Consider the following 12,375-nt stretch of genomic DNA (forward strand, 5'->3'; position numbering starts at 1 on the left):
TCAGACCAAGCCATCTATGCTTTATAAAGCATTTCCTTCTATGGCCTCCTTGCTGCTGCCAGTTGTCAAACACAGCTTGGACTATTTCTTTCTCCTGCTCAGAAACCTCCAGGGGTTTTTCAGTGGGGCCTCTGAGACCCTCCATGACCGGCTTGAAGTCCTGTCTCCCGCCACGTTTCTCACCAGCCATTCCCCAGCTCTTCTCACCAGTGACAATATCGTATGCAGCCCTCCTCGGCTGTGCTGTGCTGGGCTCTCTGCTCCTGCTGCCTCCACAGCCTGCAGGAACCTGCTTTAGCTACTAGAATCCTGCCTCTGTTCAGATGCTAGCTCTTCTTTAAAAGTTTCCTCTTCCCCTTTGTCAGAATACTAGCTCCTTTTTCCCTTGTGCCCAGATATAACTCCCCTGATATCCTTCTTGGGCACTCATTTCATTCTGCCTTTTATTATTATTATTATTATTATTATTATTATTATTATCATTATTATTATTAGCTTACTGGTCTGTCTTCCCCACTGGCTTACAATATCCCATGGGCATGGCTTGTTTTACTCATCTTACTACCACAAATATCCCATAAAGTGCTTTTACGTCTACTAATTACTCAATGAATGTTAGCTATTGAATAAATAATTGCTAGGTCTATGTAGCCAAGTAGTATATTTCTGTGTAGCTAAGTGCTTCCCAGTAGGACCCAGCTGACATGGGAGTGGGACAGGGAGGATCCATCATCTTTGGAGACTTCAAGAGTTAGTCATTATTCATTAGGACCAAACACAACATTGGAGATATGCAAATTATTCGATCTTTACACTTCATTTAAAAATTGCCATTAGATGACCCATCCAGTACACAACACTGAAATAATGTACCTCCATAAGAAATGTCTTTTCCATTAGCTCTGGCCTTCAACGTGGGCATCTGCCTTTAGCATACCTAGCCTTTGACCTGATAAATTTTGCCTGAATATAAAGGCTAATCTCAGGGCTCACAGCTTTGGGGAAACTAGGCAGGAATATTTAATAAAAAGCAGACAAGTGTATTAATAAGCATCGGGAAGACCCAAAAGGGATTTCGAGAGAGAAAAACTCCCCTTCCTATGCCCTGCTGTCTGGTTTGAAACTTACATTTATGATGTAACTCTATATTCTTTACAGAGCAGATGCTTAAATCACAGATATGAAAAACAGGAGAACCAAATAGACACATCTGATTACTTGATGCTAGTAAGTGTAAGTAAAGTCAAGGCAAATTTTACAGGCCAAATACAGTTTGTGTGCTCCAGAGCACCCATCTTCAGACACCATGTGTGACTAGTATTTCTTAGAGTCCTAGAGAGCAGGGCATCATACCGAGGATCTTGTACACTAACTACCCACAGGTGATGAAACCATGAAATGGTCTTCTTCTCTAACTTCTCTCATGGATTAACAATGGCATTTACCCAAAGAATAGATTTCACCTTACCGCTTTCTGGATCTAGAAAAAATTCATCGTTTCCAGATCCGTAGAGTGAGTATCGTATATCTCCATTGGATCCAATGTCAGCATCCTTGGCACTGACTTTCAAGATGATTTTATTTGATGGAATGTCTTCGGGAAATAATGCTGTATATGCAACCTGGCAAAGGTAAAGAAAGGTAATGAAGTCATTAGTATTTGTGAGGGGATTGCCATATTTCACATTATAAATGATTTCTTTAAAAATGCATTCATGTAATTTAGCTCTGGCTATTTTTCCCTTCACCACAGAACCATCTTACAATATATGATGAAATGTGGTATGTCTCTTGCCCTGTTCCCCCTCCCCCCCGGCCAATCTCATTCATTCAACAAATACTGATGGAGTCTCTCTATGTGCTAGGTATGATTTAGATGCCAGGAGTACAACGTGAAGAAAACAGACCAAGGTCCCGCTTCTGTGGAACCATGACATGTGTTATGGGTTGATCGTGATCTTCTGTTCTGTTAAGCACCAGTGAGTCCTTGAGGCCCTTTCACTCTTTAAAGAGCCCCTACTCACATCTGGCATTTGTATGATAGATTCAATCTATTTGCAATACTTTTCTAAGCTACAGAATACCGATATTGTCTCTTGGTCCACATAGTAAGGAAAAGGTAAATTAACAGTGATTTAATTTCATTAAGGATGAAAATAAAATTTGCTCTTGGCACCTTGCACTGGCTGTCATGTTTTGTATTGTGATGGACAAGCTACTTTGTGAGTTGCCTGGAGACCTGGGTTCATTACCAACATTGCCACTAACCAGGTGTGTAAACTTATGAAAAAAAAAAACAATTTATGCTTTTGAGTGGTCCATTTTTCTTTTTATGAAATCAGTGATTTAGACAGAATAAGTTCTAAGGTCCTTTATGACTCCTTAAACATTATTTAATTTTAAGACTTATGGTTTGTTTTTGTTTTTTGGGGGGCGGGCAAAATTAGGTACCTGAACTTGCTACCTATGTCTTTTCCTACCCTCTTGCATCCAAATGGAGTTCACTAATTTAAGGAGAGAAGAGCAGAAAGGAGCCTGGCCCTGAGGAGAAAAATGAAATGGGTTTTGATTTAACTTTAGAGGGGTAGAGTAAAAAGTATCCATATATAGGAGATATATGTGCAAATCTCACCTGGTCACACACTGGGCTATTGTCATTCACATCACTGACGGTCACTTCCACCATGGCCTGTGTGACAAAAAGCCCATCGGTGGCAGTGATATTGAGCAAGTAAATGTCTTGTTCTTCTCTATCTAGAGGTCTCTTCACATAGACCTTCCATTCACTCTGCACCAGGCCCAGGGCAAACCTTCCTCGGGGGTTCCCTCCTGTAATGAAAGAAGCATTTTTGAAGATGTGCAATGAAAAGCTTTGATCTACACCTCCAGTGAGAGGCCTGTATGGGGTCATCCAGCTGGTCCTCCGACTGTATCATTTACAAAACTGAAAAAAAAATTGGCAGTCACTTCCTTCTGATTCTCTTGCAACAAAGCATGATATTTATATGCTTGGCTTGTGAGGAATGTAAAACAGTAACTTTCCAAGAGAACAGAATGCACTTAGAGAAGCTGGAGATGATCTCTTGTTTAGTCCCCTTGAAGGACAATCAAATTCAAACTGCGAACAATGAATCCTCTTCCCGGGATGATACAATTGTCTTTCCACTTTGTCTCAAGAGAGGATGTAATACACTACAGCTCTTGTTACCAAGACAATTCCATTAGCTGTTGATTATGCAATCAAGGGAAGGCAGTGAGTTCTATTAAGGACTCCTTTAATGAAGGCTCTCTCATATAGCTGCCTGTGTCTTACAAGCACGGGGGTTTGGGGGAGAAAAGTTTGTATGACAAAGGAAGACCCATCAGCATTAAACGGCCCTAACGAGGGGTCACGGAATGAGCAAAGCTGGTGGTAGAAGAAGAAAAGGAGAAGAGATGAAGTAGGAAAGCTTCTCATGATAGGAAACCACTGACAGTGGTCCCAGCAATATTACTCCCCCACATCATTACATTACCTGGAGACAAAAGCTGCGTGGACAAGACAAGAAGAGGAGGGGAGAAGAGAGCTGCCTTGACCTAATCCTGAAGAGGGAAACAGTGTCTCTTGCAACATGGAGGAAGACTGGACAAGACAACTGGCAGGAAGCCCGGGATCCGGTTAGATCACTGCCGTTTCATTGGGCATTCAACAAGTATCTACCCCCTGCTCCGGGCCAGGCACTGTTCCAGGCAGTAGGGCTGAAGCAGCAGGCAAAACTGACACACATCCCCACTCCTGGGGTGGAGCGCACATTCTAGTGGGGGAAGACCAACCTTAAACAAATAAATCAGGAAAGCATACTGCATCCTGACTGCTTTTCCGCCAAAAAGGTAGAGCCATCTCAGCTTCTTACAGTGAATCTCTCAAAGAGCAGAGGGCAAAGACTCGGGTCCGACCAGAAGGACTGAGAGTGAAGTAGGGGAATTTTCGTGGCCAGGCTGCACTTTCACTTCTAAGGCGTGGGGGCGGGGTCAGTCCAGGGGCCTCAGCCATGGGGGACAGCCATGAGATAAATGGACCATACTGGGGGCAGATGGTGCAGAAATTATGAGGGTGGCATATTCCTCTAGGGCAGTGGTTCTCAGCTGGGAGTGGCTGTGTAACCCCCCACCCTCCAACCGGGACATATGTCAGCATCTGGAGATATTTTTGAATGTCACATCAGGGGTGGGGGTGGTGCTACTGGAGTCTCTTGGGTAGAGGCCAGAGATGCCGCCAGTCATCCATCCTACAATGCACAGAATGGCCACCTATAACAAAGACTCATCCAGTCCCAAATGCCAATAGTGTGGAGGTCGAGAAACCTGCTCTGGCGAGGCTCTGGGTCCTCCCTGGGATATCGCTTTCCTCCACCACTGGCTAGGATTCAATTATGCCTCAGTTGAATATTACTTTAGCATGCACAAATTTAACCTCTTTATTAAATGCTTTCAGTGCAGGCCCACATCTTTTGTTAAATAAAATGATTAATGGTCCTTTGTTAAACTGCGGTAGCACAGCCAAGTTGTGTTACATCAAGAGCAAAAGTTAAATCTAATTAAAATCAGTTGGTGGTTGGCACTGCAATAGTAATGGTAGCTTTAAGCTACTCTGTTCTCATTACTTTGGTAAAGTTGATGGGAGGGTCCCTTTAAATCATCCATTGACAATTCAGAGACAAAGTATAAATAATTAAAGCTGAATATTCAGCAAGCCTTTCAAATAGAAAGTATCCCTCAGAATCTCTAAAAAGCTTTTTGTCTGGAACTGAATGCAAATAAATGTAAGTGAGGCTTTACTTAAGTTTCTTCCCTTGCGACTAGACTATCGCTCATGTCTTTTCTGCAGAAATATACATTTTAATGAAAAAAAGGGAAGGCATCAGATAACGCACAGATGCATACAGAGTTTAAACAGAAAACACCATCAGGAAAACAGTTCCACGAAGAAACAGGAGAGGAGTAATGCGGAAGAGTGGCGCTCCCAAGCACTGACACATATGCTCTCCTGTGGATCTTATTCTGCAGTGATTAATTAACTTTCCCACTAACGTACTTAAGCAGATTCTGTGTCCTGAGGGCATTCTAATTAATTCATTTTTCACTTTGAATAATGTAGTTTTTCTAAAGGGAAGCCACCTGACTACAAGTATTGATGGATTCTTTAAAATCTTTTGGCACTTTGCTTATGTTCTGCCTTTGAATGTCACAACATCAAAATATTAGCTTTAAAACACTTAAATCGTTTTTAGGAAGACTGCTCCTGTCCCACCAACCTTCCCACCTGCAGTTTAAAGCCAGTCACCCTCCAGGAAGCTACCCCTGATGAGTGACACCGACACGAAATCCTCTGCCCCTCAGCAATAGTGACAGTTCTTTTTGGTCCACTCTGACTTCCTTGGTCTATTTTGGCTTTTCCACTGAACCACTACTTACTATCAGGAAAGGCCAAAAAGGGATCCAAGTAAACTGAGTTGTTGGGAGAAATACCCTTTGGTTTAGAGTTATAACTTAAGATTTTTAGCAAAAGGTCAAATCATGCCCTTTAATTTGGTACAGGTGTGTACGTGTGCATGCATAGGAATTTTCACTACCAGGCAAAACTTGTAAGTCAAGCTTAGTGGGCTCAGCTGGTTATTTATTTATTTACTTATTTATTAAAAAAATTTTTGAAGATGTTATTTATTTGAGAGAGAGAGAGTGCGAGAGAGCATGGTTGGGGGGAGGGCAGAGGAAGAGGGAGACGCAGACTCCCCACTGAGCCGGGAGCGCTATGTAGGTCTCGATCCCAGGACTGTGAGATCATGACCTGAGCCGAAGGCAGCCGCTTAAGCGACTGAGCAATGCAGGCGCCCAGGCTGGACTCCTTTTTAAATGATACAGTGGCTCAAGGTCTGTGTACAAATCTGGGTAATCTGTCACAGGCAAAGGAATGAACTCCAAACTAAGGCTGAGTTAGCCAACAACCAACAATTGAAAAACTGTGCCTACTCAGAGATCTTCTACCCAGCCCTAGAGAGCTCTTATTACTCTCAACCCCCATCTCATCTCCCTTCTTTTCTCTGACTCTTACCTCTTGCCACTTTCCACCTTTCTTGAGAAAGCAGAGCACACGGAGTGAAAGCCAAGTGTGGCTGACTTACCCGTAATATGGTAGCTCACTTGGCGATTAATGTCGGAAGTGTCTCTGTCCCATGTGCTGAGGACAGCTACCACCTCGCCAGGAGGGTCACTCTCTTTCACATTCCCTCGGTACACCTCGTGGGCAAAGACTGGTGCATTGTCGTTTATATCCGTCACCCTGACAGAGACCAAAGCAGTGGACGAAAGAGAGAAGGCCTCTCCGAGGTCGGAAGCCACCACAGAGAAGGTGAAGGTGGGATCTGTCTCATGATCCAGGTCCTTCAAGGTACTGATCCAGCCTGTATTGCTGTCAATGTTAAAGGCTTCCATTACCTTTTCAGGCTGGGAATCTGAGTGCAGGGAGTAAGTGACCTGCCCATTCGCTCCCCAATCCATGTCGATGGCTCTCACCTGTGTGAGTTTGGTGCCCACAGGCATCCCTTCCATTATGATCGTCTCATAGTTGGAAGTTTCAAAGACTGGCTTGTTGTCATTCAAGTCCAGTACCTTGATATCTACATCCACGGTAAACACAATGTCTACCTTGTCCAGGGGTATAGTGGCTGCTACTTTAAAGTGGAATGCTGGGCTGACTTCATGATCGAGGCGTTTATCAAGCTTGATTGTGCCTGTTTCCTGCTCTATGATGAAGACACCCCCTTTGTTATTTTCTAGCCGGTCCCCATTAACTGTGCTGAACCTGACATTCTGACTGGGCAAAATCCTCAGGGTGTCCACTGTGCTCCCAATGGCTGTATCTTCTGAAACAGTGAAGGAATACTGAGACTGGGTGAATGAAGGCAAGAAAGTTTCAGGGGGCAGGACATGAATATAGACAGGAATGAGGGAGTGCTTCACTGGAATGCCCCCATCCACTGCTTTGACAAAGAATGACAGCACTGTGTTTTTCAGTTGGTTAAAATTGCCCTTAGTGACCATCCAGCCATTGTCAGGATCAATTTCTAGGAGGTCAGCCACTGAGACCGAGGCCTCGCTATACAGAGAATAAGTAATCCTTGAGTTTGGTCCATCATCTGGATCCATGGCTTGAACCTGAGTGACCAAGTGGCCCCTTCCAACGTCTGCCCTGACACTGGCTCTGTATTCCACTGTCATGAACTGGGGAGCATTGTCATTTTCATCCACAACAATCACTCTCACGGTGCAAAAAGTCGTTCTCCCTCCGCCATCGAGGGCCCTCAAAAAAATACTAATGTCTCCCTCCAGAGGGTTTTCCCGGTCAAGCCTTTCCGTTGTGATGACTTGTCCATTGCTGTCTATGAGGAATCGATCCTTGGCAAAGTCATTGATGATGGCATAGCTGATCTGTCCATATGTCCCGGGATCCCCATCCGTGGCTCGAACGTGAATGACCTTTGTCCCAGCGGCTGCGTTCTCTCTCACCTCAGCTACGTAGGTACTTTGGGAAAAGGCAGGGCTGTACAGGTTAGCCCCGAGTACCCTGATATGCACCTGTGCGGTGCTAGTGAACAACCCATCAGAGACTGATACATTGAGACTGTACAGAGGCTCCATCCGCTGCTTCCGGTGGTTGGACAGGGTGATGACGCCGCTCTTGCTGTCCATCAGAAAGCTTGTCCGGTCATTCCCAGATAAAATGCTATATTCCAGGCGGTCAAAATCAGAGCTGTCTGCATCAGAGGCTTGAACGCAGGTTACAAAATGGCCCCGGGGGGCTAATTCACTCACATATGATTCATAAATGAGCTGATTAAAAACGGGAGGATTGTCATTTATGTCCGAGATATAGATATGAACCAGGACCTCACTGCTCAGCGATGGAAAGCCATTATCTGTCGCTCTGACTTTCAAAATGCAGTGTTGCACTAACTCGTGGTCCAGCATCCGCGCCGTCAGGATCAAGCCACTTGCACTGTCTATGTGAAAATAATCTGTGCTGTTGTAAGTATCCTGGACAATCTGATAATGCACCAATTTACTGTTTTCCGAGTCTGCATCAGTAGAGACAACTTGCAAAACAGGAGTCCCAATGAGAGAGGCTTCTGATAATGTTGTATTGTATGCGGGTTGATCGAAAATAGGGGGGTTGTCATTTACATCATTAACTAGCAAGTCAACGGTGACTTCAGCCCTGGCACCAGTAAGGGCATCACTGGCTCTTACTGTCAACTTGTAAACAGAGGTAATTTCATAATCCAAAGGGCTAACGACTTTCAGGACCCCAGTGTCAAAGTCAATGTTAAACTGTTTATAAAGATCCCCATCAATAATGATATATATGATGCCTTGGCCTTCTGGACTGGTGGCATTGATGCTTAGAATGGGGGTATCCATTCTGATGTCTTCATTGACTGATGCTGTATAAAAGGGCTTATCAAACACGGGCATTGCTTTGTTGACAATTGTGATGGGAAGTTCTACAGATGTGGATAAAGAGGGTTTTCCACCATCTTTGGCTAGGACGGTGACTCCATACTCAATGTTGGACAAGTCAGAGTTGAATGTTTCTTTTAAAATAACATTCCCTGAATTAGGGTTAATCTCAAAATGGCCATAGTCATCCTGTAGGATGTAGGTCACTTCTCCATTTGCACCTTTATCTTTGTCAATGGCTGTCACCTGGTAAATCAGTGTCCCGGGCTCAGCATCAACTTGCACAGCAGCATAGTAAGGGAGGCCCACAAAGACTGGAGAATTGTCATTTATGTCTTCAATGTTAACTCTGACCACCACTCTAGCCACACGCAGATGGTCCAGCTCACGGCTGGCTTCCACCACCAGCTCGTACAACTCTTGTTCTTCACGGTCAAAGGGGACTCCAGTGGTCTGAATGACCCCTGAGGTAGATTTTATCTTGAACTTATTTCCTGGGTTTAAGATGCTGTATTTTAAGGGCTCATTAAGGCGATTTCCAATGGCATTGACAATAGCAACTTTGGTTATATTAGTGTTGTTCTCTGAGATCGAGGTCGAGTAAAAGCTTTGAGTAAAGTGGAGGCCGCTATCCATGGCTTCTTTAACCAGGATGGTGACCATGGATGTACTGTAGAACTTTCCATCGGACACTTTAGCTATCAACATGTAGTGGTCTTTGGAGAGGTTATTGTTTTTTATGGTGAGCACACCACTATTTGAGTCAATTAAGAAATGATCCAAGCTACCTTCCATTAGGCTATATGTCAGTTCTGGGGGCACCTCAGAGTCAGGATCCGTGGCACTAACTCTCAGAACCTCCACTCCAACATAGGTGGGTAGAAGTAAGACAGTCTCAAACACAGCCTGGGTGAAAACAGGTGGGTTATCATTCACATCCGTCACCTCTATGTTGACTTCAACGGGACTCTCTGCCGTCAGCTGGGGGCTGCCGCTGTCTCTCACATGGACATGGAAATGGAAATGGGCAATAGTTTCATGGTCCAGGTTGGCAATTGTTCTGATTGCACCAGTACTGGAGTCCACTGTGAAGAATTTCTTGGCCGTGGACTCCACAATCTGATACACCAGCAGAGCATTCCGGTTGCTGTCGGCATCAGTGGCTCGAATCACCAGAGGGCTGTTATCCAAGCTCCTGACGATGCTATTGACTGGGGCAGCCTCGCTGAGGCTGCCCGAATATTGAGAAAAGAGAAAAACTGGGGCATTATCGTTTTCATCAACAATCTGAATGTTGATTGTGGCATTGGAAGCCATACCTGCCATGTTAGTGGCCTGAACGATGAGCTGATAGGAGGAAGTACGCTCGTAATCCAGTGCCTTCCGGGTGGTGACAACACCAGAATACGGATTTATGGTAAATATCCCATCAATGTTTCCATCCTTGACTTCGTAAATGAGGGTAGATTGACTGATGGCAGAGATTAGAATGACTGATGTTCCAATATCAACATTTTCATTTACTTCTGCTTGGTAGTCCTTGTGAGTGAACTTGGGGTGAGAATTATCAGACATGGTAACAGAAATGCGCACAATTGCAGTGGCAGACATTGGCGGGGAACCCTGATCCGTGACTTTGACTGACAGGACAAACTGACCCGTTGTCATCATGTCTGGTTCTTTGGAAACAGTAATGATGCCCAGGACTGGTTCAATCTTAAATGTGTTCCCAGTGTTCCCTACAATATAGAGATAAATGGAGAAATGAGTTACATGTCATGTTTTGAAGATTAATTCTTCATCTAAAGGCTACTTTGCTGCAACATTGGCAAGTCGAAAGCAATTATTTGTATTCGTTCCATCTCATTCTGAAATAGAATGAAAGACTTCTCTTTTAGGGGTATTCAAAAGCAACAGAAGTCGAGTTTTTCAGTAAAACTGTGAATTTCAGATCAGTATCCTTTTAATTCACGTTAACACCACCACCACCACCACCACCACAAGATTGTGTACAATGCCAAAAAAAAGGAAGGGGGATTTTTACCTAAACCAGTGCCACAGTCTGTGTTCTGTGTTATGAGAAAGATGGTTGTAGGAGCTGTTTCAGAATATTATACCACAGATTATCCCAAAGGTAGGCTTTGCTACATTTCACCCTATCAAAACTGACTTCACTCTAAACACTACTTTGGCGAAGGGGGTCTTTAGGCCTGAAGAATTCTTCCCAAGTCACCATTTGCTCTGTAAGTTGTGAGGATACTTTCTGACCACTCTTCTGTTGTTCATTCCCTTTTACGCCAAGAGACACGTGCATACACAGACTTAAAACTAGGCATAAAAATTATGAGGCAGTCCCTCCAATCTGTAACCATCCCATTCACTAAGTACTGGAGAGGTTTCTGGTGAAGTAGTGAACTGCTGATCATCTGAACCAGCCTTAAAACCAAAAACCGGAGGCATCACCTTTCTGAGACCGAGGAACTGGCACCCCACCTTGATGTATCTGGAACGGGAAGGGCTGGGAACTGCAACACCCCAGAAGTTTAGAGCCTTGACTCTGAAACATGCAGTGGTGTGAAATTTGAGATTGCTGAGGACGAGGATAATACAAGAGGAATAAAGAATGGGGAACACAAGGCTTGAAGAATGGAAAAGAATCTGGCTGAAAACTAGTGGACAGTGTGAAGCAGAATCCTTCACCAAGTTGCTTTTTGCTTCTCTCATCAGGCTTTCGGATACTTCTCAAAGAGCACACATGCTTGCCTGTCTAGATTCTTCAAAAGCAAAGTTCAAGATCTTGGTCATTCAGTTATATCCGCATTTTTCTTTCTGCTTGAAGTACTGCAGAATGGCAGACATAGAAACAGTTTAAATGTCATTATTGTTGAGACAGGCTCCCACACCAATAGGCACTTACACGTGTCTCCTGAAATGTGCAGCAAATACAGCTGTATACATACTACTTCTTACTACGTATTCATTAAATTTTTCCAAGTATAAGAATAAGAAATTCATGTTCCTATAAAATCTGCTTATTTTTAAACAATTTATTTTATTTTTTAAAAAGATTTATTTATTTTAGAGAGTGAGAGCATGAGCAGGGGGAGGGGCGGAGGGAGAGGGAGAGGGAGTGAAAGAGAGAGAGAATCCTCAAGCAGACTTCCCGCTGAGTGTGGAGTCCGACTCTCAATCCCAGGACCCTGAGATCATGATCTGAGCTGAAATTCAGAATCAGCTGCTTAACCAACTGAGCCACCCAGGCATCCCCAAGAACTAATTTAATAAGGAAGTAAAGAATTTGATTCCAACCCCCAAATGTGAGTATTGAACAATGTCATCTTTGGTGTCAGCATGATTTTTTTTTCCTTGCCACCTAAACATGAGCACTTTGTGAGGTCAACATGAAGTTCAGTGATCTCATGAGCAAGACTGCAAATTTTCAATAAATAATGCAATTGAGCGTGAGTTTAACGTTTGATTCATAGGCCCTCGAAAGGAGTCAGGAATCATTTTACATCAGCATCTCTGAGGAGGAAAATGTAGAGATTGTAGAGATAATGGGGGCCAACCGGCAACGCCAAGTGATGACTGCAAGAGAGTCAAGTGTCTCTGTGTTCCTTGATGTGGAGTCCCACCGTGGAGTCTCCAGCCAAGTCCTCCCTTGCTGCAGACCCAGCACATTCCTTCATGCCCAGGAGGATATAATGGCAGGGACAAAGGGGAGCCAGCTTCTGGTCTCGACAGAACTTCATAACCCTGCTGTCCCACAACTGCTCACCTGCCCTTCACACCACTCTGGGATGCTGCGCTTGTATAGCAGGTCAAAAGTGGGCTTTTGGCTTCTTTCCCTCTTCAGCATACTCCCTGCCCATTTTCTTA

The 12,375-nt window shown here is 44.1% G+C and overlaps 1 protein-coding gene across 1 annotated transcript in view; it reads right to left on the minus strand.

The window, feature by feature from the left end:
- The window catches only part of FAT3 (FAT atypical cadherin 3), a 642,087-nt gene that overhangs the window by 83,103 nt on the left and 546,609 nt on the right, over nucleotides 1-12,375 (minus strand). Inside the window, exons 13-15 of the mRNA XM_035722989.1 lie at nucleotides 6,162-10,235; nucleotides 2,633-2,829; nucleotides 1,469-1,622 (exon numbers count right to left, since the gene is read on the minus strand). Coding sequence (XP_035578882.1) covers nucleotides 1,469-1,622; nucleotides 2,633-2,829; nucleotides 6,162-10,235 — 4,425 coding nt within the window. The remainder of the gene's footprint in view (nucleotides 1-1,468; nucleotides 1,623-2,632; nucleotides 2,830-6,161; nucleotides 10,236-12,375) is intronic.

The sequence above is a fragment of the Zalophus californianus genome, chromosome 11 (assembly GCF_009762305.2).
Source record: "Zalophus californianus isolate mZalCal1 chromosome 11, mZalCal1.pri.v2, whole genome shotgun sequence".
Classification (NCBI taxonomy): domain Eukaryota; kingdom Metazoa; phylum Chordata; class Mammalia; order Carnivora; family Otariidae; genus Zalophus; species Zalophus californianus.